Consider the following 27,638-nt stretch of genomic DNA (forward strand, 5'->3'; position numbering starts at 1 on the left):
TTAGGACCAGAGGATGAAGGCCAAAGAGAAGAAGAGAAACAAGAAGAGAAACTGGAAGAAAGAAAAGGAAACAGTGTCAGTAAAATGGTGATGAAGATGATGATGATAATGATGAAGATGATGATAGTAATGATGATGAAGATGAAGATGATGATGATGAAGATAATGATGAAGATGATGATAGTAATGATGATGATGATAATGATGAAGATGATGATAGTAATGATGATGATGATGAAGATGAAGATGAAGATGATGATGGTGATGGTGATGATGATGAAGATAATGATGAAGATGATGATAGTAATGATGATGATGATAAAGACAAAGATGAAGATGGTGATGGTGATTTGATGATTAAGATGAGGATGATGGTGATGATGATGATGATGATGATGATGATGATGATGATGATGATGATGATGATGATGATGATGATGATGATGATGATGATGATGATGATGATGATGATGATGATGATGATGATGGTGATGATGATGAAGAGGATAATGGTGATGATTTACTGTTGCCATGGTGATAAATGGAACTGGATTGTCTAACATGTCACATGTTTTACCTTCTCCTCCAGTTCTTTGATCTGTCGTTTCTGGTTTTCTATGAACTCCTCCAGCTCCTTGTTTCTCTGATAAACACAAACATCTCTGGTAAATGTAGTTTGATTGTTTCACTTAGTTTGTGATATTTTGTTTGTATAAAAGTTCCTACACAAACAACGCTGCCAGAACGATTGATTGAATAGTTGTTGACATGTTTACCTGTTGCGTCAGCTGCAGTATCTCCATCCTGTCTCGGAGGATCTGAGCATCTCGTTCTCTCAGTTCACACATCACACTTCGTTTCCATTGGTCCATGGCTCTCCTTAGCCCCTCCCTCTCCTCCTCCGTTAGAGTTTCAGAGAGACGACTGTCGTCCATCTTGAATCCCTCTATCCTGGATAACTCCTCCTGCTGCAGAGCCTCAAACAACATGGCCTCCAGCTCCAGGATCCTCTGGATCAAATTTTAACATCAGAAATCTAAATATTTAATATGAACAGTTTGAAAATTAAATGAAGGTTAACCCCATTCCCTGAAGTTACAATTTCATTATACACATGTTTCAGATTATTATTATTTTTTTTGTGCTACTTTTGTGTTTGTTGTGTTGTTTGTGTGTTAACTGTTTACTCTGTGTGTTTGTCACCTCGCTTGTTACTCATCTTTTTAACTTGTGTTTGTTGTGTTATTTGTGTGTTGGTTGTTTTACGCTGTGTGTTTGTTGACCTTGTGAGCCTGATCCATCGACTGCTTCCTGTAGTCTAGCTCCTCGTCCAGATAACCTTTCTGTTTACTGAACAGATCCTAGACACACACACAAAAGAGGTCAAAGGTCACAAGTCAGCAACTATAACCAAACTATAAACAAAAACTGTTTTATACATTTTTCACCTTCTCACTCTCAATGTCCAACATCTTCTGCTGCAGAAACGACTTGGTCACTTCAATGGACTCCAGCCACTGATCAAAGAGACAGACAGGTGGAGACAGACAGACAGATGGAGAGAGACAGACAGACAGGTGGAGACAGACAGACAGGTGGAGACAGACAGACAGACAGTGGGAGACAGACAGACAGGTGGAGACAGACAGACAGGTGGAGACAGAATCAAGTTCATATAAACACCTGAGTTTTTCAACCTGTGGTAAAGAACCTGTCACAGAGACACAACAGGAAGTGACCTGTTCCGTCAGAGGACAGGAGACATATTTAAATCTGGGTCAACAAACAAATATTGTGTGTTCATGTCAGCTGTGTGTTACCTTCTCTGCCAACGTGAGCACGGTCCTGGCATGAATCACCACCACCTGCTCCTCATTGGACAGATTCTAGAGTAAAAACAGGCAAAAAACATTTTAATAACATTTGAATAACATGTCACAAAAGTGTCAATGTGTCAACATCATAACAATCTTTACACAACATGTCAACAATCATGTTAACATGTTATGATATGTGTGGAATATATCATATGTTATAAAATAATCTTAACTCTAACGATTGTGGGGACTGGATAATATGATTCCAACTTCAGATAAATCACAAGTTGATTATTCTTCAGATCGAATTGACATCTATGAAACATACATGTACAAAATAAACTCAACATACACTTACGGCGTTATCTCCCAGAATGTCCAGTTTCTTCATCAACTCACTGATCACAATTTCCTGAGGAACATAAGAGTGTTAGGATGTGTACGATGTTAGGATCAGTACGATGTTAGTATGTGTACGATGTTAGGATGAGTACGATGTTAGGATGTGTACGATGTAAGGATGTGTACGATGTTAGGATGAGTACGATGTTAGGATCAGGACGATGTTAGGATGAGTACGATGTAAGGATCAGGACGATGTTAGGATGTTAGGATGAGTACGATGTTAGAATGAGTACGTTGTTAGGATGTGTACGATGTTAGGATGAGTACGATGTTAGGATGAGTACGATGTTAGGATGAGTACGATGTTAGGATCAGGACGATGTAAGGATGTGTACGATGTTAGGATGAGTACGATGTTAGGATCAGGACGATGTTAGGATGTTAGGATGAGTACGATGTTAGAATGAGTACGTTGTTAGGATGTGTACGATGTTAGGATGAGTACGATGTTAGGATGAGTACGATGTTAGGATGAGTACGATGTTAGGATGAGTACGATGTTAGGATGTGTACGATGTTAGGATGTGTACGATGTTAGGATCAGGACGATGTTAGGATTAGGACGATGTTAGGATCAGTACGATGTTAGGATCAGTATGATGTTAGGATGAGTACGATGTTAGGATCAGGACGACGTTAGGATGTTAGGATGAGTACGATGTTAGAATGAGTACGTTGTTAGGATGTGTACGATGTTAGGATGAGTACGATGTTAGGATGAGTACGATGTTAGGATGAGTACGATGTTAGGATCAGGACGATGTTAGGATTAGGACGATGTTAGGATGAGTACGATGTTAGGATGAGTACGATGTTAGGATCAGGACGATGTTAGGATGAGTACGATGTTAGGATCAGGACGATGTTAGGATTAGGATGATGTTAGGATGTTAGGATAAGTAGAGTGTTAGGATGAGTACGATGTTAGGATGTTAGGATGAGTACGATGTTAGGATGTTAGGATGAGTACGATGTTAGGATGTTAGGATGAGTACGATTTAGGGATCAGGACGATGTTAGGATGTTAGGATGAGTACGATGTTAGGATGTTTGGATGAGTACGATGTTAGGATGAGTACGATGTTAGGATGTTAGGATGAGTACGATGTTAGGATGTTAGGATGAGTACGATGTTAGGATGTTAGGATCAGGACGATGTTAGGATGTTAGGATCAGGACGATGTTAGGATGTTAGGATCAGGACGATGTTAGGATGTTAGGATGAGTACGATGTTAGGATCAGGACTATGTTAGAATCAGGACGATGTTAGGATGAGTACGATGTTAGGATGAGTACGATGTTAGGATCAGTACGATGTTAGGATCAGGACTATGTTAGAATCAGGACGATGTTAGGATGAGTACGATGTTAGGATCAGTACGATGTTAGGATGTTAGGATGAGTACGATGTTAGGATGTTAGGATGAGTACGATGTTAGGATGTTAGGATGAGTACGCAGTGTTAATTTCGTTGACGATAACGATAACGAAAAATATTCGTTAACGGCCCTTTTCCCATGACTAAGACGAGACGAAGACGTATTGAAATGGATCTTTGAAAATAAAAACTATGACGAAATCTATTTTAATTTTCGTTAACGAGACGAGACGAAAATGTTGGCGGTTGACTAAGTCACAACAATTTTTAAAAACATAATCGTATCAGGCCTTCATGAAGGCGAGTGTGTGTGTCTGTGTGTGTGTGCGTGTGTGTGTGTGGTCCCAGATAGCGCTCCGGTCCCGAGGCTCCGCCCCCTGCCGCAGCGCACTTGCTCAGAGAGACACAGTGAGATCAGAGCTCGTTCACATGAAGCAGCCGGTCACTGACTCACCGGCTGCTTCTTAACTATGGAAACAGTGAAAACACAGAGTTTCTCTGGTCTCAGCTGCTCTGAGATCAGCGCTCAGCTTCTGGATCAGAGCAGAGGCTGCAGCTGGTTTCTACCGAGCTTCAGTTTCCTCCTCCGGTCTGATCTGCTTTCACTTTTTGTTTTCACATTTCGCCAACTTAAATATATAGGCTGCAGCTATATGTTTTTATTTATTTCAAAATAGGGTACTTCTTATCTCATACATTTCCCACAAATATACGGGATGACTCAAATAACCCTACATAGTTCTGAATTTATTTCGAAGTAGGCCTACACTTGCCTGTGTATTTTCTTCTCCTCTTCATAAGCATTTGGTGTTTCCCTTTGTTGTAACAGGTAAAAATAAATAAAATGTCAACAGTTTTCTTTATTGTTGTTCTATAATTTCATAAATGCAATAATCTACAGATTAGTATAGTATAACTTTATATAAAATTTTATCAGCTTTGTTATCAAATATGTTTTGCGGCTCCAGACAAATTTTATTTGGGGGAAGAGGGGGCAGAATGGCTCTTTTGATAATAAAGGTTGCCGACCCCTGCTATAGACCTGTAGGAGGGACATCTAATGGACAACCTAAGTACTGCAAGCTAGACTAGTACGCAGTTGTAGACACAACACAGGGGGTCCCTGGGCCTGAGAAGGGAAGATAAGGAGTTTAATGTGGCTATTAAATGTGACTAAAACTAGACTAAAATGTAATTAGTTTTCGTCGACTAAAACTAGACTAAAATGTAATTTGTTTTCGTCGACTAAAACTAGACTAAAACTAAGAAGGATAAAAATGACTAAATGTGACTAAAACTAATATGCATTTTCGTCAAAAGACTAAGACTAAATCAAAAATAGCTGCCAAAATTAACACTGGTACGATGTTAGGATGTTAGGATGAGTACGATGTTAGGATGTTAGGTTGAGTACGATGTTAGGATCAGGACGATGTTAGGATGAGTACGATGTTAGGATGAGTACGATGTTAGGATGTTAGGATGAGTACAATGGAAGGATCAGTGAAGCAGGATAACAAAACACAGGGTGGATATGTTGAATTCACTTCATAGAACAGATCGTTGGTGATGATTGGATTATGGGGTCATGTGATCACATGTATTTAGGGGTTACTCACTGTGACTCCCTCTGCCTCACAGTAGATCTGCAGAGGACTGAGGCCTTCTGGGAAATGGAGTTGTTGGAAGTTAATGGCAGGTGAACGTCGCTCCCTCTCCTAGAACCAATAGAGTTTACATCGCAACACAGTGTGTGAATTTAAATGTGTTGTTGATTTCAGTATGTCTGTGTTTTGTTCTTGTTGTTGATGTTTGTTTACCTCCAGCTCTAGGATCCTGAACTCCAGCAGTTCGCTTTGATCTCTGACGTCTTGAATGTCGTTTTTCAGTCGCAGCTCTTCAGCCTCCATCAGCTTCACCTGAACAACACGACGACACTCGGATCAGCTGATGTGTTGTCATGGTAACTTTGAATTTGTGTCTTAATATTTTTACCTTTTCAACGAGCTCCTGGTTCCGCTGATAGAGAGACTGTTTCTGCTCCACCCACTGCACATCCTGAGAGGCAGACAGGTGGGAGACAGACAGAAGTGTGGGGGGGACATGTAAGAGAGAGAGAGGTGACAGGGGAATGTGTGTGTGTCTGCTTTTTTGTCTGTGTGTGTTACCAGTCCTTGTTGTGTTAGCGCTGTCTCCAGGTCACTGACTCGACTTTGATATCGGTTAATTTCTGTCAACAGCTGTTCTCTTGTCTGAAACACAGGGAATCAAACCGTCAACCCGTCGTTGCCTTGCTCCATCACAGGAATCAGAACCCTGTCTGCCGTTGTCTTGCTCAGAGGTTTGGTCACCTTGATCTCGTTCTCTGCATCGTAGTTTCCTCCACTTGTCTCCGTCAGGAGAGCATAAGCTCGCTGCAGCGCCTGGTACTCCTGAGTCAGCTGACGGTAACGAAGCTCCGCCTCCTCACGCACAGACGTCTTAAACACACAAACAGAAGACCAGAGGTGTTTTTTAAATCAATTATTAACCAATCAACAGCTTTTATCAAGAAATTAAAAACTAGTTATTAACCAGTTATTAACCAGAGGTTAAACCAGTGTTTGTTTGGACAAGTGTTAATGGAAAAGTTTATGTTTTCATGGATTTTAAACCGATAACGATCAATGATGAGTTTGAGGAAGTTAACTCTTCCATGACTTAATTTCCGTGCAGCGGTTGGAGAGTGGAGTGGGCCGAGTGGTGATGGATTCACTGGAAATGTGAAGCTGGACGTCAGCTGTGAAAGTGGTAACCATGACGATGAATGATGTTTCAGAGTGTTTCAGAGAGGAAGCGGGTAGAGGGTGAAGAGGAGAGGACCAGGCTGCGAACCCTGGGGGATGCCTTAGGAAAGAGGTGGAGGGGCAGATGTCTGATACTGTGAGCCAGGGCTGGCCCTAGCACATTTGGCGCTCTAAGCAAGCTTCACTCCTGGCGCCCCCCCCCCCCCCAAAAAAATAAAATATTTTTTCAAAACGATTTTCCACGAAAAACGTATTAAATTATTTCTTTCTTCGAAGAAGTTGCTTGGACACACACACTCTAACCATAAGCCTCAATGTGCTAGCATGTTCTGACAACACCGTTTTCGATTTTTGGCTCATTTTACCCTAATGTTTATACCACAGCAACAAAGTATATCTGTAGAATACAGCATGAATGGAGCCTTCAGTTCCTCATCCAGACTGCATCTTATTCAAATTAAACACAATTTCAAGTACACGCATTTCTCTGAGTGTAACTGCATTTTAAAGTGCATAAAACATACATTCAATTATTATGGTGTCTCTTTACTTCAAACATTATCACTCATAAAGAAATATAAACATTAACAATATAGACCTATTGAACATTGGCGTATAACTGGGTTTATAAGGCACAATAACAATATATGACTTAATTACAGAGTCTGTTTGTGTCGGAGCTGAACTACACCCTGTCTAAAGTAAACAATATACTATCTCGACCCGCCTGCAAGACGACGCGCAGGTAAAATAAACACCTATACAGGCGAATGTAGCCCCGCCCACCTATTGGCGCGAGTGTCCCACTGCACAGCGGAGTTTCTAAGTTTTTACCAGTCTAAGTAGACAATCAAAACGATATTAATATGTCTCAATGACACTCGTGGTGATCAAGCGAAGCTTTAGGAGCTAACGTAGGTGACTCCGCCCACTACTAACCCGTAGAACACAGGATGAATGCAGCAGCAATGAAGACACGGAGCATCCAGTTCCTCATACAGACCATAGATATATATAAAGAGTTTAAGTGTTTATATCTATGATCCAGACTGCATCTGGCATGTGGGAGGACGTTACCCCCAGAGAGACAGTCCGGGGTGCAACTGCTCCCGTGCCAAACGTTCCACCTGAGTGCTGCGGTCGTTTACTGATTTCTCTAATGAAACATAAACCCATGCGACTATCACGTATATTAGTAGGAATAATCTTTAATTACTGGTAAAGTCATTAAATACAATATTTTGGGGCATACCACATATAGAAAGGGGCGCAAATTTTTTTTTTTAAATATATATATATATTTTTTTTTTTAGCTGGGCGCAGTTTTTGGCGCCCCCCTCTGAGTGGCGCTCTAGGCAACCGCCTATGTCGCCTGTAGGAAAGACCGGCCCTGCTGTGAGCAGATGCATGGCAGTGAGCATTGTCAGTGATGTTGAGGGAGGAGTCAATAAGGGAAAGACGAAAGAGATTGGTTGATGGTGTCAAAAACTGACGGTAAGGAGGACCTCAGGCTCCGAGGAGAGAAGATTAACATTGGTGACGTTAACCGTGACGTGTGTTGTGAAATCTTCAAACAGGTCATTAGAGAGGAGGCGGAGTCTGAGAGGCGACATGTTTTAAAATGGAAAGAATATGTTTAGTTCAGAAGTTCAGGTTTAGGGCAAGATACGATTAAGGTCAAGTTCAAGGTAAATTCAGGTTTAGGATTAGTTCAGAATAAGGGTATGTCAGGTTCAGTTTTAAGTCAGGTTAAAGTTTTCGGAAAAACTATTATGTGTGTGTGTGTGTGTGTGTGTGTGTGTGTGTGTGTGTGTGCGTGCGTGTGTGTGTGTGTGTGTGTGTGTGTGCGTGCGTGCTTGCGTGTGTGTGTGTTACCTCCTCTGGTTCAGTGTCTGGAGTTCTGTCGGTATGAAAAGACAATGACGATCCATCAGAGTCAACCGACGCTTCTTCATCATAACCAAAGAACGTCTCTATGACCTGCACACACACACACACACAGACACACACACACAAAAACAGATTTAATTGAATAGGCCCTCATAAATTATAAACAAGCAAGAAACTTTGGGTGGTCAAATGTCGTGACCTTTGACCACCAAAATCGAATCAATTAATCTGTGAGTCCAAGTGTATGTTTTTGACAAATTTAAGTAATTTTAATTTAAAAACGTTCCCTTGAGGTGTTCCTGAGACATCGTGTTTACGAGGCAAAAGGTTAGAGTGACCTTTGACCTTCAAGCCCTGAACTTTGACCCTGTAATCCTTAACATTTATGCAAATCTGAAGAAATTCTCCTTTGAGACAGAGCAAGTATGTGTAATAAAGTGTGTGTAATAAAGTGTGTGTAATAAAGTGTGTATAATAAAGTGTGTACAGTCTCACCCTGCAGGCTCTGAACGTTCGTTTCCTCCTCACTGAGTCCTGGCGTCTGTATCTCAGTAACATGTCTCTCTCCTCCAGCAAACACAACAACACAAAGTGATCAACACCACAACAACATGAATAACTACACAATTAACGAAAGCAGTGTAAAGTTTACATATATATAAACACACACATATATACTTACTATAACATTCTTTACATAACCAGCCGTCTCCAGAGCCTGAAAACAAAAACAGAAACTTTTAGTTATTTCAGTCGTGCTGAAAAACTGTAGAAGTAGTAGTATTAGTGGGAGCAGTACTTGCAGTAGCCGTGGTAATAATTATAATAATTATGATAATAATGAACTCAAAGTGCTTTACATACAGTATTGATACAAATAGAAACATGTTAATAAAAATAAAAACATGTTTATAAAAGCAAAACCTGTTAATTATTAATGTTATTTTAAAAAATAATGTTCTGTCGGAGGAGTTTCACTCAGAGTCTGACAAAGATCCCTTCATGTGATGAAGCATCGTTTGACAGGATTAGTTAAGAAGTTCTTCACACTTAGGGTTAGATAGCTACAGGTGAGCTGCAGGTGTAAATGTGAAGTAGCAGCTCAACCGTGATCAATAATACTCCAGAGTTCCCAACATTCTCTGTAATAATCCTTCTTTGCAATACATGTTGCTCTGTTATAGGAGGTCACAGCTTCTTTGTAAATATGACAGTGAGCTGTGAGTTTTCTGTCAGCAGTACTTCCCCCGTAGGTGGTAGCAGTCGCAATATTAGTAGTAGCACTTCACCTTGGACAGGTCATCGATGACGTGTTGTTGCTCCAGAACCTGTAACCGCAGAAACTCCATCTCCCTCTCCTCCTGGCTGTAACCATGGTAACTGGTGGAGTGGCTGCGGTCCAGGTCATTTAATGAACTGGGTCTTCTCTATGGATGACAATAAATGCTGCTGTTACCATGGTGAAAAGGTAACAGATGGTTGTCCTGCGCATCTGACACCGAGGAAACTTCTTGTCTGAAGTTTGTAGTTTTCTGTTTGTAGTTCTTCATCCTGAAGTCAAGTAAATTGTCCAAACTGTCTCACATGACCTGTACGGCCAGAGGTCACAGAGTAAACAGTGTAATAATAATAACTTGACGTAATTTATTTCCTGAAAGCATCACTTCTATACTCAGACAAAACCATAACAGTGTGTGTTACGCGGGTCAGGGGTTACCATAGCTACCATCTCCAGGTTCTCCTGTGTGACAAATTGAAGCTTGTTGCCGAGGCGACGCAGTGCAAGCGCCTGTTCTTCGTTCTTCCTGCTCAGTCTTTTGTTTTTGTCCAGTAGAGGAAGAAACTGACTCTCAGCCTCTCGCAGACGCTTCAGCTAAACAACATGAGTGAACAATAAACAAGCAATAAACACACAATAAGAAATTATACAAATAAAGGATGTGTGTGTGTGTGTTTGAGTGTGTGTGTTTGTGTTACCAGCTCGTTGCGTTCTTCAGACAGCAGAGCGTTTCGATCCTCCAGCTTCCTGACGATGGCGCTGAGCTCAGCAATTCTCAACTGAAACCTCCGGGTGTCCCGGTCATCCTGAGACTGCACACACGCACACACACACACAAACGCACACAGGCACACGCACACACACACACATACACACAGATACCATAAAGTGAAAGGGCTTAATTAACTGCAAAACCTATAGCTCGTCACGCTCCATCGTCGGAGGTTGATGTCGTTATGGTGATGACATGTAACTTCCTCTCTTGGATAAAAGTCACATTAGGAGAAAACATGATATTACAACACGTCAGTCACTGAAAACATTTAACTGGCAAAGCTTCTGAAACCAAAGTTGAAATGTTTTCACCTGCAGGATGTTTTCCATTGGTTTAAAGGACTGACTGAACGCACACACCTGAACAACACATCATCTGGTCACATGACCGTCTGCGGCGTGAAGATCACTGAGCTTTGAGCAAAGGGATCTGTGATTCTGAGGATTAGAGGCTCCACATGTTTGATGGTGTCATGATGAGATCAGGGAGCAGGAAGTTTGATTCTACATCATGCAGCAGGATCGAGACGAGGCGGAGCTTACAATGTGAGGAGCAGTGTTAGGGGCGGGGCTAGGGGTGTGACTGGGCTGGTTTGTCCCCACCCTCTGGGCGTCTCTCAGGGCTGCGATTTGCTGCTCTGCTGCCTGAGTCTGCAGCTGCAGGCGGTGAGCATGTCCAGCCTGCAGCCCCAGCGCTTTGTCCAAAACACTGACCGCTCGGTCCTTCAGTTTTATCTCATCCATCTGCACACACATGGTGAGACACACACATAGGGAGACAGACAGGTAAGAGGAAGGGTTAGACAAGTAGATCTACAAGTAGACAGGCAGGTGAGGGGCAGAGTTGGTCTGTCAAACAGGAAGTGGGATGAAAATAGATTGAAGTATGAAGCTTTATTACAGGTGGGTCTTTGAATTCAGGGGTCTGGTTAGAATTAGAGGGCCGGAGGGTCAGAGGTCATGTTTGAAGAAGCACCGTGTCACAGCGGGTTCATCACAGGAAGTTCACAGCAAAACAAATGAGTGGATCTCAGGACACGTCAACTTCAGACTAACTGTTTTTGCAGTGAATTCGTTTTATAATGTTTCAGAACCCGGCTAAAGTAACTACTTGTTTATCACATTGACATCGAGTCAAAATGTTCCCGTGACGATGTGTTTGAGTGATGAGGAATGAGAACAGAACATTAGAATGAACAGATTTGGGGTTTGAGCAGACATGTGTGTGTGATGCTGTCTTGTACCAGTCGGCGAATCTCCCTCTCGCAGTCTCTCTTGGTTCTGTTCAGCACCTCCTGGTGTTGGTGATGAGCCGATCGCAGATCGGCTGCTCGGGCCTGACAGGCCTGCTGAGTCGACATCAGAGCCTCCTCTGTGAACCTCTTAGCTCCTCTTAGCTCCTGAACTTCCTGCTGGAGGCGACAACGCTCTGCCTCCCAGCTCCTCCTTGCCTCTTCCACTTCCGCCAGCAGAGCGCTCCTCACCTGAACAACAAGACCAAGAGTTGGATGTTCTAGTTATCTAGTAAGATGGGTTAGGGTTAACCTCAAAACCTGTAACAGTTATGACTGAATAAAAACAAGCAATAACGAAAGACCTAAAGGATAACAAAGACCGATGCTTCTTAAGCTACTCAAATCAAGGGAACAGATATGGACTCAGCCCTGGTCCTGGATCAGTGGAACAGCTGTTTATTCTTGATGTTGTGGGAGTTTCTCTGTCCAGTCGATATATGATTATGTATATATGACAATGACAAACTTGGAGAAGGTTTATTACTGTACCCACACTGTGTCAGTATAAGAGCCGGTGTACCATTTCTGATCATTAAGTCAAACAGTGTCTCCGGGCATTTGACCGGACTGTATGTTTATTAGTTTATTAAGGAGGATCTGTAGTGATATACTCTATCAGACTGTGGTAGCTCAGAGGATTCACCAGTAGATCACCCGCCCTCAGCTGTGGTCCTGCTCCTACCCCCTGTGATCCTGGTCCTAAATCAAACCCCGTGGTCCTGGTCTGATGCTGTGTTACTGGTCCTACCCCTGAACCTCTGGTTCTGGGGTTTCCTTGAAAGAGTTCCTAGACTTTGGAGTCAGTGACAGGTTGAGGGGCTCAGAGATCCAGGAATAAATGGACCTGATCAGGATCATCCTGGACCCCTCCAAGTAAGAACCCCCCCCAAGTCAGACAAAGACATCCTGGAGTATTATACATGCCATCAGACCTGAGTCAGGATCTTGTATAATGTCCAGTCAGACCAGACTGAGAAGAATGTGTGATGTTCTCTACCTGTGACGATGAGGATCAAGTGTAAGCAATGAGAGGATGTTTACAGACAGGGGGGGGGGACCAGGCGTGGATCACCTTGTCCGTGGATCCGTCCCGCAGCGTGAGCACCAGTCCATTCAGACGCTGAATCTCTCCGTCTTTGATCTTGATGACCCTCATCAATTCCATCTCGTGTTGCCGTAGTAACGTCTCTCTAGTAACTGCCAGTTCCTTCTGCTTCTCCTCGTGGAGTTTGGTTTTTAGTTCCGTCACAGCAACCGTTGCTCGGTGATGCTCCGCCTTCAGCTCCTGACTCTTCTCTCTCTCCAGACGACTCACCTGACGACACACAGTCATGTGACTACAACACCGCAACACTGTGGAACTACATTGATACCACTGCAGTCTGGGATCCGCAGTCCTTACCTTATTCTTCTCTTGTTGTAGTTCTATTTGGATGTCTGTCAGTTTGGCTCGAAGCTCATCATTGGCTGCTTGAAGGGTTGCCATGGCGTCCGTTCGCTCCCCTTTCCCCCGCCCCCCAATTCCTCGCTTTGACATTACCACCTGCACCTGCAGGCTTGGCCCCACCCACTGGGCTGTCTGTCAATCTGAAGGTTGACTACATCTACACACACGCACACACAAACACACACATAGATGTAGTACATAGCACACAGCACTGGAGGCTACTACTATCAGTAGCACCTGTAGCAGGTCATGTGACCCTTTGACAGGTGATCAACACTTCACAACATTAACACATGACTGTTTCCATGGTAACATCAACCCTGCTGTCATCTTCACTGTATGTGCTGCAAACCCCCCCCCCCCCCCCACACACACACACCCAAAGAGATAAATCACTCACCATCCAATAGAAAGCCTCCAGCACTGCATTGCTGTGTGTGTGTGTGTGTGTGTGTGTGTGTGTCAATAGCTTCCCCTCTACAACATGCTATCAGCAGTTAGCTTCACTGTAGCTCAGTGTGTGTGTTTGTGTGCACAGCCAGAATCAGCCTCCCTCCACCTGTCTCTCTCTCTCTCTCTCTCTCTCTCTCTCTCCCTGTCTCTCTCTCTCTCTCTCTCTCTCTCTCTCTCTCTCTCTCTCTCTCTCGGTCTGTCTGTGTGTGTTAGCAGTTAGCTTTGGTTGCTGTCAGTGTGTGTGTCGGTGCTGTTAGCATCTCTGCAGCCTCTGCTGGCGTCATCTCCTCCTCTTCCTCCTCCTCTTCCTCCCAGCATCCCTCAGTGATGAGGAGCTGATCCATTACAGCTCTGTCTCCCTCTGCTGGAAGCTCGCCCTCATCACACCATCACCTGTCACTGCCAATGAAGTCTCACCTGTCTCACCTGTCTCACCTGTCTCACCTGTCTCACCTGGTCCTTACAGGTTCCAAGGTTCCTCACACTGGAACACACACGTGTTGCTTTCTCTCTATTTTTAATATGTAGGGTGAAGTGCCTGAGATCACCTGTGTTCATTTGACACAACATTTACAAATTGATATTTATACAAATACAATTGAATTGAATTCTAATTAACTGCAATATGTGACATTACAGGTGTCTATCCTGTAACAGGAAGTGACATCATCTAATGACTGACGTTTGAGTGTTTTCTTGTGTTTCCAGAGGACAAACTCATTGTCATGTAATTGACATATTATTTTTATTATCATGTAATTTAATGTTATTATCATGTTAGTGTCATTTATTTATAATGTTACATGTTCTTATACTGATGACTCAACGACTTCAAACTATATATTCTCCAAAAAATTGTGAATTCAGTTTTTATCTTTTTATCTTATTTTCATTTCAAAAGTCACATTGTGTACATGAATGAAATTTGAATTTAAATTTGAATTTGAATGGATGAAAACCTGTTTTTGACGTTGGCCTCCAGCAGTCGTCTGAAGTCATCTCTCGCTCTCTACGTGTGTGTGTGTGTGTGTGTGTGTGTGTGTGTGTGTGTGTGTGTGTGTGTGTGTGTGTGTGTGTGTGTGTGTGTGTGTGTTTGTGTGCGTGCGTATGTGTGTGTTTTTATGTGTGTGTGTGAGTGTGTGTGTGTGTTTGTGTGTGCGTGTGTGTTTGTTTGAGTGTGTGTATGTGTGTGTGTGTGTGTGTGCCTGTGTGTGTGTGTTTGTGTTTGTGTGTGTGCGTGTGTGTGTGTGTGTGCCTGTGTGTGTGTGTGTTTGTGTGTGTGTGTTTGTGTTTGTGCTTGTTTGTGTTTTAACAGAATGAACACATTTGAAAAACAAGTGCAACTGTAATTATTTGTACAAAAGTGCTAAAATTGTATTTTGCATTTTAACAAGTTCCACAGCAGTTTCTGTCCTGTCCTGTATTTATCTCATCTTATTTATCTCATCTCATATTGTCTGTGTGTGTGTGTGTGTGTGTACATGTGAGAAACATAACAAATACATGAACATAACAATAAACAGGGTTGTGCCTTTTATATGTCAGGGCCCTATGCTGCATTACATTTGCAAAAGACAAATTGGCCAAAAGTCTGTCAGTCATTTGTGCACGATGGGGACGTAGTATGATTCCACCATGGCTGAAAACTCGCTCCACTGGAGGCAGGCACTGCCAGGACTCTGATGGCCACTCGGAACAGTGAAGGAAGAGTCTTCCTGTTCAATGCCCAGAACAAAAGCGCGTTCTGTCCTTTGGCTAAGTCAAGAAGAGCTGGAGGACCTTAGAGAAGGAGAAGGGCTGTTTGCTGCATACCATAAGAGGCAGAAGAAGGACGTTGGGACCACTCCAGCACTACAGCTAAGTTCTGCCTCTTATTGTATGCAGCAAACAGCCCTTCTCCTTCTCTAAGGTCCTCCAGCTCTTCTTCATCAACAAGAGGCACAGGTTGCTCAGTCTCTGCAGCATCATGCAAGATCAATTCTGGCAAAACATGTAAAAACAATAGCATAAACAAATGAGCCCTTATTACCATTTGTGTTGGTGATGCAGTGTGTTAGACTGAAATACTTAATTATTGTTGCAGTCAATTATATCAGATTATGTGGGAAAAAGTTACACCTAGACTACCACGAGCTAACGCAGTGGAGCTGGGGAGCCCCAGCGCTGCCCCGCAGTGGGAGCTGGAGCAGTTAGCTCACGAGCTAACGCTAGCTCGCGACCCGTCAGACATCTAAGTGGCCGATAAACATGCCGATCGTCGAGGCGGAGATCGTGGAGACTCTACCCCGGGGAGACGCGCTCTCCACGGTGGATCACGTTGTCTCCCCGGAGCCCTCGGAGCTGGCGTTGTTTGACAGTTCCTCTTCATTGGTTGACCTGCAGTTTGATTGGATGGGTGCTGTCGCTTCAAAACAACGTGGATCTAATTTGATTGGATGTTGTGCCGACAGCACGTTCACACACACACAGACACACACATACACAATGAAAGATACAGAGCGTTCCTTAATAACATACTTTTTAATCTTTGGGTTTTGGGGAAAGGAGCAAGTCTTATCAAGTCAAAAGGCTCAAATCCAAGTGAAGTCACGAGTCATTGATGTTCAAGTCCAAGTCGAGTTGCAAGTCTCTTTACATTTTGTCAAGTCGAGTCTAAAGTCATCACATTCATGACTCGAGTCCAAGTCATGTGACTCGAGTCCACACCTCTGCCACCTACTGTGCCTCTGATAGGCTGTTGCTGTTAGCACCAGGCTCCTGTCAGACAAAGCTGAGGGTTGAGAGGTTTTAGAGTGCCTTCCCTGAGCTTCTTCTTTTCAGTGTTCTCGTTCTGTCAACACACATTCAGTCTGAACGTCTAAAACAAAATACACAAAACAATTCTCATCAGATTTAAATAAAAATCTAAAAACCAAAAACAAGCTGATAATAACAACGTATTTAATAAGGAATTGTTCAGGTTGAAAGGTACAGTTTGTTCCGACCGGAACTGTGCTTCGACACTTTGGTTACATCATCATAGAAACATCGTCGATAAAAAATGTAAGTGCTTGTTGAAGTATGTGCAAAACAAATGAATACTGTTGAAAACTACAGTGACACAGTGAGCGTAAAACTCTGTACCGCTAAAATATGATCTGCTGCTACACACATAGGGGGCGCTGCAGGTCCGGCAGTGACCTAAAGAGGACGCTGCAGTTCAACATATCCAGGATATCTTACAGTTATCCAGCTGAACTTATCACAGTCAGGCTGATTGGTCAAATGACGCTGGTTATCAACTATTAACGCAGGTTTTTGTCTTTAAGATCTGAGTGTGTGCACATGAAAGGGGCGGAGTTTACTGCATATGACCATTCACAGACAAGGACAGTTTGACTGACAGCAGAGCTGAGGGTCAAACTGTTTTATGATAAAAATCAGAGGAGAACAAACATCCAGAATAAAATAAACAGTTACAGCTGCTAAAACATCTGGGATTGTGTCAATGGTAAAGTTACAGCGCCCCCTGGTGACAATTGGTTAAAATATATTATGTGATCACGATATAATAACATATGTGAACGAGATAAACAACTCAGAGCTCTGATTGGCTGAAGCAGCAGAGCTGCTTTGCTTTAACAAAAAGCCTCAACAAGTAAAGACATGGCTTCTTATGGCTGGAGTGCAAACGGCCCCAACGTGATCCGTCGTCATCTAATGTGATTGATGACCCTGATCCACAACAACAACAACAACACTGAACAGTGTCTTCAGAACATGGCTGTGACAGGGAGTGAAGGAACACGATGAGAACACAGAACCTCATAAGTTCTTCTGATAACAAGAACCAGCAGCATCTTCGTTTCTTCATATCACAAAAATAAATTATTCTGGTTTGTTATTTTTTTGGCACAGACAGAAGCTGACTACCCATCGTCATGACGACAGTTACATATATGGTTATAAAAATAAAAACAAATCTTAACATCTTTTCTTCAGTTTGTTTCAATTGCTTAAGGTCAGAGGTCATCGCCTCCTCTTCCTCTAAAGACAGATGTTAATGTGTTTGGCGAGCTCTCGGTCAAGGTCGTGGATCAGATTGTCGAAGTCCTTCAGGCTGAGTCGACAGTTGAACGGAGCGTCAAAGTCCAGGAAGTCGTCAACGTACAGACCTCCTCCTCCTGAAGACCACACGCCCTCCTTCTTCTCCACTTCCTCATCGCCACTGTCTGAAACAACAACAAGGAGGCGTGTTCAGACGATGATAGCATGAAATCAACATCTGGCTGTGGACGTTATTTTACCTCTGTCACTGTCACTTCCTGCTACTTCGTCGTAGTCCGCCTCCTGTGCCGACAGGAGGTCTTGACCACACACACTCCAGTCTCCAGCGTAGCGGTTTACCGGTGGTGGACTCTCCAGTCGGGACTGACCAACTCGGCCCCGCCGTGACACCACCACCCCCCCCTCAGGATTCTGAGGCAGAGCTAATCGCAGCACAGGATGCCGCTGCTGCGGGCCCAGGGGATGATGGGGAAGGGTGGGTGAGGGAGGAGGGGAGTCGCGGGTGTGGTCACGTACTGGCACTGAACAAAAGGAGATACAGAGAGTAAAAAAAGGAGCAGAGCACAGTAGTTTCCATGGCAACAGCAGAGTCTCAAATAGTTGAGAATAAGAACTCACACGCTGCAGCGCCCCCTATCTCACCTGGCCACTGCTGCAGCAGGTAATGCAAAGCCTCGATGTGTCGTTTAAAATCCACCGCACTCGCCATCTCTTCACCAAACCCTTTCCCCCTCGCTGCGCTCCCTCCCCCTCCCCTCCAGGCCTCTTGGGTCGGGGTGAGGAGCACAGGGCCGAAGCAAACGGCGATGTTCTGATGGGTCATCCTGTTGGACGAGCTGAAGGACGACACCAGACTGAGATGGTCGAGCAGCAGCGACAGAGTTGCCTGGAGACAGACATGAGGAGAAAGAGACAAAGGAGAAGTACTGACCTGAACAACCACAGAGCTGATTGATCAGAATTCATACTACTGTTGAGGGGCCCTCCAGGAGTGGGCCCCTGACTCTGGGTTTCCTGAGTCAGAGCAGGAGGAATTGTTGAACTGTAGGGTTACTGTAGGGATAATTACTTCAGCAGTAGGATAACTAATAACTGTAGTAACTGTTACCCTCTCTGGGGGCAGCAGACAGGACAGCAACTCCACTGTGCTCTGGGCCACCTGGGGGTCAGAGGCCGTGGGTGAGGGTCGTAGGGTCATCGTGTCCCTGACCACCTGGTACAGAGTCCTGGTGATGAGCGGGGATGGCAGCTCCCGCAGGTAATCCTTCAGAATACCTGAAGAAACAACACACATGAGCACCAGTAACCAGTGACTGTGATCTGTTACCACCAGAGTCACTTCTGAATTCTGACCTGTAATGACATTGATGTCAGGGTAGAGGTCCTCGCTGAGACACACGGCAGAACTGTTCCTCTCGAACCAATCCCTGAGCTCCTTCTTTACGGCGGCAGATCCACACAGTCGGTACAGACCCACCACCTGAGGGAAGTACATGGGATCATGTGACTGACCATCGCTCACTGCATCGTAACAAGATGACGATCTGCAGTGATCCCACATCTCAACCCAAACAACCACTCACAGCCCCGATAACAGAAAAAAAGGCAGACCTTCAGTCCTCGCCGTTCGATCTCTGCCACTGTTTTCTGGATTAGCAGAGGAACCGGAGCTGAACTACCTTCTTTCTCCACCAGATTGTGCAGTTCCACCCCAAACACATTAACAGGTGATGTGTCAGTGTTGACCTGTGGAGGGAAGAAGAAGAAGAGGAAGAAGAGGGTGAACTGATGAAGACATTTGAGCAGTGGCGGACTGCACATCGGGAGCACTGGGACATTTCCTGTTGGTCATCTTTCTGATAACTTGATCAACAATAATGTAGCAGGCAGAAATGAGTCAATGGACCTTTCTGGTTCTTATAACCTATAATTTTGACATGGCCTGGTGCCGCAGTACCTCTCAGAGCCTGAAGGTGACTCGCAGTCTTTTACCTACCTGTGACTAAGTCCTGTTTAATTAGTTATGTACTTACTCTAGTCCAATTCCTGGCCTGAATAATTGTCCCCGTCACCCTCTGCCTTTGACAGATGAAGATGAGGAAGATGTTGAACTGATGAAGATGATGAAGATCGGATTGCCGAACTAGTGTTAGGAATGCAAAATGAAGATTCACTTTGGTGTGAGCGCAGTGTTTACCTGTGTGTCCCACTTCTCGTGCAGAGACAGTTTGACGAAGAGAAGTCCTCGAGGCTCCAGTTTCACACACAGCTGTTGACTCCGACTCCCTGAACAACACAAACATGTTTCATTATATTTGTAATATTATACAGCTAAACATTAGATTTGAAATATGTTTGAGGGAAGGGAACCTTTAAACAGTGCCGGGATGGAGACTCCGCCCAGACCACACACTCTGTTCCTGGTTGGACCGCAGGAAGCCGGATTAACATCAGATCCTGGTTTAGAAACACCCCCTGTCTGGGGATTGGCTGAAATACAGGAAGGTTATGTCTGTGAGAACAAAAAAACATAAGCCTAACATCTTCTGGAACTTCTCCTGCAGCCTCCTAGTAAAATATCAATTTCAATAACCTTACCTGGTGTCAGCACCACAATGCGGAGTTGCCGAGCTCGCTCCAGCTCAAGGTGGAAGGTGTGGTTTAATGAGAGGGCGGAGCTTCGCAGGTTTAGGAGGGCGGTCCTCGCTCTCGTCACCCCGTCAACCTGAATGGCGAGGAAAACGTCCTTACTGCCCTCCGACCTACGAGCACATGCAAACATTTTAACAGTTTATCTGTCACCTCCTCAGACGATCAAACACCAACGTCCACCAGAGGCCACTGTAATGAAACTATGTACAGTTGTCGTGTACCTGGTCTTCATCTCCTCCAGACCCAGCAGGTGGACTGTCAGTAAACCCGTCACCCTCTGGCTGCATCGAGGTGGATCCGAGCCCGGGTACAACCGGAACGAACTCACATCGCACAACATTTCCTGAGAAGCTGCAGGTTTCGGACCTTGGTGCCGTGGCAGCAGTTCGGGAGAATCTCCATCGCTAAGATGACCTGAAAGAAAAGGCGACATTTAACAACCTGGTACTTTAAGCTACGGGTGTGTGCAGCTGGAAAAACATGAGAAGGTTCATTCTTGTCATCGTACGTGACCCAGTTTACATGAACCTTTACCTCCTTTACTCACGGAGCATCCTCTCAACGATTGTCGCAGGGGACGAGTGGGTGGGGCGGAGCTGTCCAGGTGATATCTGCTGATCACATTCTGATTGGACAACGTCGACAGTGATGTCACATTCTTCATGCCACACTCATCCCCGCCTCCTCTGCTGTCATCGGCATGGCGATGAGCTCGAGATGACGAGCGAAGGCTGAGTTTGCGTCGTAGTTCTGGAAGTTTCTTCATCTTTTGAGAAAGTTTCCTCACTGTACCAGGAGACCTCAGCCTGTCAATCACACTACCTGGCACGCCTCCTTTCTTCTGGGAGGAGGGGCTACAGTCAGAGGGGGGGCGATCTGAGGGGGAAAGAGATGGAAGTTAAATGTAACTTGTGTCTGTATGAAACATGTCCAGGTCCAACCTGGAATCAGGTGTGTTCTCACCTGTGAGTTCTGCTGTGATGTCATCAGTACAGTAGCTGACACTAGGGTTAGCGCCCTCCAGTGGATGTTCATCGCTACGAGCCTCCATCGACCTGACCCCTCCTTCCTCTCCTCTAGTATCTTCTGACCCCACCCTATTTGTAGCACCCCCTTCTCCCTCCCTCTCCTCTCTCCTCCTCCCTACCTCCCCCTCCCTGCGGGGGGCGTCCTCCTCCTCTGGGATCGGGTTGTACCAGATGTTGCTGCCGCTGTCCTCCGGAGGGCCACAAACATCCTCTGAAGCCTGGGACTTTCCTGAAGACAGTACCCAGGCTCGGCTGCTGCGATCCAGGCTCTGCAGGTAGGCACGTTGTCCGGAGCGTTTGGTGCTGATGGAGGTGGTGGGGACATCAGTGTTGCCCCCTGTTGACTGGGAGGCTTCCTGCGACACTGTTGGAGAGCTGACAGGAATGTCCAAGGCAAGACAGATGAACTTCCTGTCGCTGAACTGTTCCATCTGGAAGTAAAAGGCGTGGGTGTGAAACTTGAGATGCGAAGATACAAAAATTCAAGAAAACAGAAGAAGATAGAACAGAGTGAGCAGAGGGGGGGTGTCATTTATCAGGAGAAAGACTACCTGAAGCTAGAGAAGAAGAAGTTGTAAACAGAGGGTTCAAATCATGAGTAGAAGGAGTCTCATCTCGTAAAGCCATCACAGCTACACATGACTTTTTGTACCTTATCCTGCATTTGGCTGCAGGTCCACCCAGGTGCATCTTGGGATATCCCTGGTGGGCAGTCCCAGGGAAATGACCTGGGGGTGGGGCTTGAGGACAGAGCGACAGACCCCTGCATCACCGCGTGCTGTTTCTTAGCAACTGTGATGTGGTTACGCGATGCTGAAGGAGGGTCAGGGTCTGATAGTGAAGCTGTTCTCACTGTTGTTGTCATTGATGGTGATGATGACGTCTGATCAGAGTGAGACGACATGACCTCATCTGGATCATCTGGAGGAAACACACACATACACAGATATAATTAGCACTGTGACAATTTGATTCGAAATCACAGAGTTACTTTGTGTTTGTCTATTCCCATCTATACCCATCTATAATCAACCTAAAATCAATCTATAATCAATAATAATAGATAATGTAATATTATATATTGATCATTTCAAGAACCCCTTAGTCCCATTAAAGCTGCTAGAGGACAAATGTCAGATTCTTTTAGACCTAATTCAACCATCTCAAAGATCCTGGAAACTTCCCCAGTAACATTTGAACCTTGCAGATCTTTAAGGTTCTACATTAAGAACCAAGGAATTCTCCTCCAACCTTTTTATTCAGTTTGTGAAGTAATCTCGGAGTCATGTGATCACTCTCCAGTCACATGATGCTTCATGTGGAGTCACATGATCAGAATCAGTCCAGTTTTCCTCTTGTTTCATCTCCATGTTTCGTCTCCACCTCATTGCAATGTTTTACCAGACAGGAAGTGACACTATCCAGAGGTCAGCGTCCATTTCCTGTCATGTCAACGAGGACCTGATAGAGGACTGTGTGTGTGTGTGTGTGTGTGTGTGTGTGTGTGTGTGTGTGTGTGTGTGTGTGTGTGTGTGTGTGTGTTTATGTGTCTGCGCAGATTTCAATGACTTCTCTGTATTCCAGACTAAGCACAGTGCTGCTATTCACTATTCATTAGTCACAACACAAACACACTCAGACACACACGGCGCCTTTCAGAGCCGATAACTCAAACTAACATCTGTTTCACGTCACATGACTCATGAAAAATAAAGTATAACACTTTTCAGTTATGACTCAGATTGGTCAGAAGTTAATTTAACTGCAGCATCAGTTACCAGCGTGATTACCCAGGTAACTTACAACTTGAATTTATCAAGTTTATACTCCGGTCACAGCAACAGCAACCGTCAGTCAATGTATCTGAGATCAGACAAACAGGAAGTAACTACACACACATGTCTAATGACAGGAAGTGGTCCACTCTGTAAACAGGAAGTGGAACATTAAACTTGTGTGTTGACGAGTTCAGCGTTTTCACTTAACTTTTACTTAGTTACTCACAGAGAGAGAGAGAGAGAGAGAGAGAGAGAGAGAGAGAGAGAGAGAGAGAGAGAGAGAGAGAGAGAGAGAGAGAGAGAGAGAGAGAGAGAAAATCAACATGCAACAGAGCTGGTGTGGATCGAGTTTCTGAGGAGGACCAGGGTCTTCAGAGGAGGACCAGGGTTCAGAGGAGGACCAGGGTCTTCAGAGGAGGACCAGGGTCTTCAGAGGAGGACCAGGGTCTTCAGAGGAGGACCAGGGTCTTCAGAGACCCACAAGATGAGATTCTGAAAGATCTAGATTCTCCTCAGACGATGAACCTCTGTCAGCTGCTGGAGCCCAACAGAACCAGCCTGATAGGATCAAAATGAATAACGTCTTTTCCTTAGATTCTATTATTCTTTCTGGTTTTCTACTTATTATACTTAGTATCTGACATGTTTTCATCGTACACGTGTGTACTGATATCGAAATATAGTAGAAATAGAAGTGTTGTACCTGTTGAATTGTAAATATATGAAAATCAGTCTTCTTCATTCTTTAGAGTTTATTTGTGTTTGTTTTCCTGCAGCTGAGCTTGAAGCCACCAGGGTTTCACCTGAAAGACTCAAACTGACACACACACACTGAGAACACGTGTCAATGACATGTGACTCTATATTCAGATTCTGGTTAATGAACAGTTTTAATAGGTGGAAAAACCTGAGTTCACTTAACGAGTTTAAACCAAGATCATGTGATCACAAAGCCTGATTGTGATTCAAGGTCAAGTTCAGATAAATAACTCAAATATACCCTTGATATGTTTAACCCGCTTCCCATAACTGGTTTGTAACGGGAATCTTCCTGGTGTTCCTCTGACAGTCTAACCCCGAAGATGACCACGACTGAAAGCTCTGCAGTCACTTCACCGCAGCTTGTTCAGTGAAATGCATGCTGGGATACATGTCTGAAGTCGTCTTAAAAAAGACAGAGTCTGATGATCTAGTAAAGAGCAAATCCAAAAAGAACCAAGACTGAGTCAGAACTGAACCACAGACACAGTGCAACATCAGGAAGCAGATGTGGATGTCCTCAGAATGAAGACAGAGAACGTCCTCAGAATGAAGACAGAGAACTTCCTCAGAATGAAGACAGAGAACATCATCAGGATGAAGATAGAGAACGTCCTCAAGATGAAGATAGAGAACGTCCTCAAGATGAAGACAGAGAACGTCCTCAGAATGAAGACAGAGAACATCATCAGGATGAAGATAGAGAACGTCCTCAAGATGAAGACAGAGAACATCATCAGAATGAAGACAGAGAACGTCCTCAGAATGAAGACAGAGAACGTCCTCAGGATGAAGACAGAGAACGTCCTCAAGATGAAGATAGAGAACATCATTAGGATGAAGACAGAGAACGTCCTCAAGATGAAGACAGCGAACATCATCAGGATGAAGACAGATAACATCCTCAGGATGAAGACAGAGAACATCATCAGGATGAAGACAGAGAACGTCCTCAGGATGAAGACAGAAAACATCCTCAGGATGAAGACAGAGAACATCATCAGGATGAAGACAGAGAACGTCCTCAAGATGAAGACAGAGAACATCATCAGGATGAAGACAGAGAACATCCACAGGATGAAGACCGAAAACGTCCTCAAGATGAAGACAGAGAACGTCATCAGGATGAAGACAGAGAACGTCCACAGGATGAAGACAGAGAACGTCCTCAAGATGAAGACAGAGAACAACAGCAGGATGAAGACAGAGAACGTCCTCAAGATGAAGACAGAGAACGTCATCAGGATGAAGACAGAGAACGTCCACAGGATGAAGACAGAGAACGTCCTCAAGATGAAGACAGAGAACGTCATCAGGATGAAGACAGAGAACGTCCTCAGGATGAAGACAGAGAACGTCCTCAGGATGAAGACAGAGAACGTCCTCAGGATGAAGACAGACAACTTCATCAGGATGAAGACAGAAAACGTCCTCAAGATGAAGACAGAGAACATCATCAGGATGAAGACAGAGAACGTCCACAGGATGAAGACAGAGAACATCATCAGGATGAAGACAGAGAACATCATCAGGATGAAGACAAAGAACATCCACAGGATGAAGACAGAGAATGTCCTCAAGATGAAGACAGAGAACATCATCAGGATGAAGACAGAGAACGTCCTCAGGATGAAGACAGAGAACGTCCACAGGATGAAGATAGAGAACGTCCTCAAGATGAAGACAGACAACTTCATCAGGATGAAGACAGAAAACGTCCTCAAGATGAAGACAGAGAACATCATCAGGATGAAGACAGAGAACGTCCACAGGATGAAGACAGAGAACGTCCTCAAGATGAAGACAGAGAACATCATCAGGATGAAGACAGAGAACATCATCAGGATGAAGACAGAGAAAACATCATCAGGATGAAGACAGAGAATGTCCTCAAGATGAAGACAGAGAACATCATCAGGATGAAGACAGAGAACGTCCTCAGGATGAAGACAGAGAACGTCCACAGGATGAAGATAGAGAACGTCCTCAAGATGAAGACAGACAACTTCATCAGGATGAAGACAGAAAACGTCCTCAAGATGAAGACAGAGAACATCATCAGGATGAAGACAGAGAACGTCCACAGGATGAAGACAGAGAACGTCCTCAAGATGAAGACAGAGAACATCATCAGGATGAAGACAGAGAACATCATCAGGATGAAGACAGAGAACGTCCACAGGATGAAGACAGAGAACGTCCTCAAGATGAAGACAGAGAACATCATCAGGATGAAGACAGAGAACGTCCTCAAGATGAAGACAGAGAACGTCCTCAGGATGAAGACAGAGAACGTCCTCAAGATGAAGACAGAGAACATCATCAGGATGAAGACAGAGAACGTCCACAGGATGAAGACAGAGAACGTCCTCAAGATGAAGACAGAGAACATCATCAGGATGAAGACAGAGAACGTCCTCAAGATGAAGACAGAGAACGTCCTCAGGATGAAGACAGAGAACGTCCTCAGGATGAAGACAGAGAACATCATCAGGACAAAGACAGAGAACATCATCAGGATGAAGACAGAGAACGTCCTCAGGATGAAGACAGAGAACATCATCAGGATGAAGACAGAGAACATCCACAGGATGAAGACAGAGAACGTCCACAGGATGAAGACAGAGAACGTCCTCAAGATGAAGACAGAGAACATCATCAGAATGAAGACAGAGAACGTCCTCAAGATGAAGAAAGAGAACGTCCTCAGGATGAAGACAGAGAACGTCCTCAAGATGAAGACAGAGAACGTCCTCAGGACAAAGACAGAGAACATCATAAGGATGAAGACAGAGAACATCCTCAGGATGAAGACAGAGAACGTCCACAGGATGAAGACAGAGAACATCATCAGGACAAAGACAGAGAACATCATCAGGACAAAGACAGAGAATGTTCTCAAGATGAAGAGAGAGAACGTCCTCAGGATGAAGACAGAGAACATCATCAGGACAAAGCCAGAGAACGTCCTCAGGATGACGACAGAGAACGTCCTCAGGATGAAGACAGAGAACATCATCAGGACAAAGACAGAGAACATCATCAGGATGAAGACAGAGAACATCCTCAGGACAAAGACAGAGAACGTCCTCAGGATGAAGACAGAGAACGTCCTCAGGACATCCTCTTGTCTCTGCAGCAGCGTTTACAAACATTTAGTCTAGGGTTACAAACTGTTCCCTCACCGCTCAGTTTAGACTTTGTCTTCCTGTGGCTTCTGTCTTTTCCTCTGAGTCTGGAGAAGGTTCTCTTCAGCAGGGGCTCGGCCATGGTGTCCCCCGTCCTCCCCCGTCCTCCCCTGTCCTCACAGAGACTGATCCGGCCGGAGAACAGACGATCACAGCTCCTCGTCCCTCATGCCTCGGTCCTTGACTCTGAACAGGATATAAATTCCTCACATTCTTTCCCAAACTCCCCCTCCTCCTCCTGTCCCTCCTCCCACGCTCCTCCCTTCACTGGGAGACAAGGAAAACGGAGGAATCCTGGGTAATGTAGTTTGTACCTTTGAAATCAGAAATAAACGTATCATATCCACATCCAGTATGTTCACAGACCTGAGCTCTCACTCGCACTCTGACTCCTGCAGCATCTGTCACAAGTTTCCTGTCATGCTCTCGCTCTGCTGCTGCATTGGAAATGTAAAAACATAAAAAATATGAGAAGCAGTTCACCCTTAGGAGCTTCCACAGTCAGTGTGTGAGTTTGGGCAGAAGGTCGGGTACTCCACTGGGTTCAGAGCTGTGCATTCTCCCAGTGCTTCTCTTCCAGCTGCATCACAACACAATACTAGAGATATATAAACATTTAAATACTGCAGATATAGTTATATATATAGTTTGTTTTTCAGTT

General features: G+C 44.5%; 2 protein-coding genes across 14 annotated transcripts; both read right to left on the reverse strand.

Annotated features, from left to right (window-relative positions):
- jakmip3 (Janus kinase and microtubule interacting protein 3) lies at positions 1-13,162 on the reverse strand. Of its 13 annotated transcripts, none has more exons than XM_061095059.1 (22): positions 13,028-13,162; positions 12,698-12,940; positions 11,575-11,814; positions 10,255-10,368; positions 9,995-10,150; positions 9,567-9,704; positions 8,960-8,995; positions 8,773-8,844; positions 8,263-8,367; positions 6,548-6,555; positions 5,953-5,986; positions 5,770-5,853; positions 5,597-5,659; positions 5,422-5,520; positions 5,221-5,319; positions 2,170-2,229; positions 1,821-1,886; positions 1,449-1,517; positions 1,284-1,361; positions 777-1,010; positions 578-643; positions 1-51 (listed from the first exon to the last, which is right to left on the reverse strand). In XM_061095059.1, exons 1-22 carry the CDS (start codon positions 13,160-13,162, stop codon positions 1-3), a joined length of 2,250 nt encoding a protein of 749 aa, XP_060951042.1. The 13 variants fall into 13 exon arrangements, with proteins under 13 accessions (XP_060951042.1, XP_060951033.1, XP_060951032.1 ...); XM_061095050.1 differs by lacking the exon at positions 6,548-6,555 and adding an exon at positions 10,886-11,074 and having other exon boundaries at positions 2,176-2,229; positions 5,953-6,081; positions 10,255-10,362; XM_061095049.1 differs by lacking the exon at positions 6,548-6,555 and adding an exon at positions 10,886-11,074 and having other exon boundaries at positions 5,953-6,081; positions 10,255-10,362.
- A 3,286-nt stretch (positions 13,163-16,448) lies between these two features.
- LOC133027799 (rho GTPase-activating protein SYDE1) lies at positions 16,449-27,131 on the reverse strand. Its single transcript, XM_061094929.1, has 14 exons — positions 26,975-27,131; positions 21,905-22,173; positions 21,188-21,683; positions 20,759-21,100; positions 20,446-20,638; positions 20,171-20,334; positions 19,943-20,062; positions 19,770-19,858; positions 19,184-19,318; positions 18,926-19,052; positions 18,681-18,847; positions 18,215-18,458; positions 17,812-18,093; positions 16,449-17,736 (listed from the first exon to the last, which is right to left on the reverse strand). The coding sequence occupies exons 1-14, from the start codon at positions 27,057-27,059 to the stop codon at positions 17,552-17,554; spliced, it is 2,898 nt and encodes a 965-aa protein (XP_060950912.1). The 5' UTR covers positions 27,060-27,131; the 3' UTR covers positions 16,449-17,551.
- Positions 27,132-27,638: the final 507 nt, after the last annotated feature.

The sequence above is a fragment of the Limanda limanda genome, chromosome 21 (assembly GCF_963576545.1).
Source record: "Limanda limanda chromosome 21, fLimLim1.1, whole genome shotgun sequence".
In the NCBI taxonomy this organism is placed as follows: Eukaryota; Metazoa; Chordata; class Actinopteri; order Pleuronectiformes; family Pleuronectidae; genus Limanda; species Limanda limanda.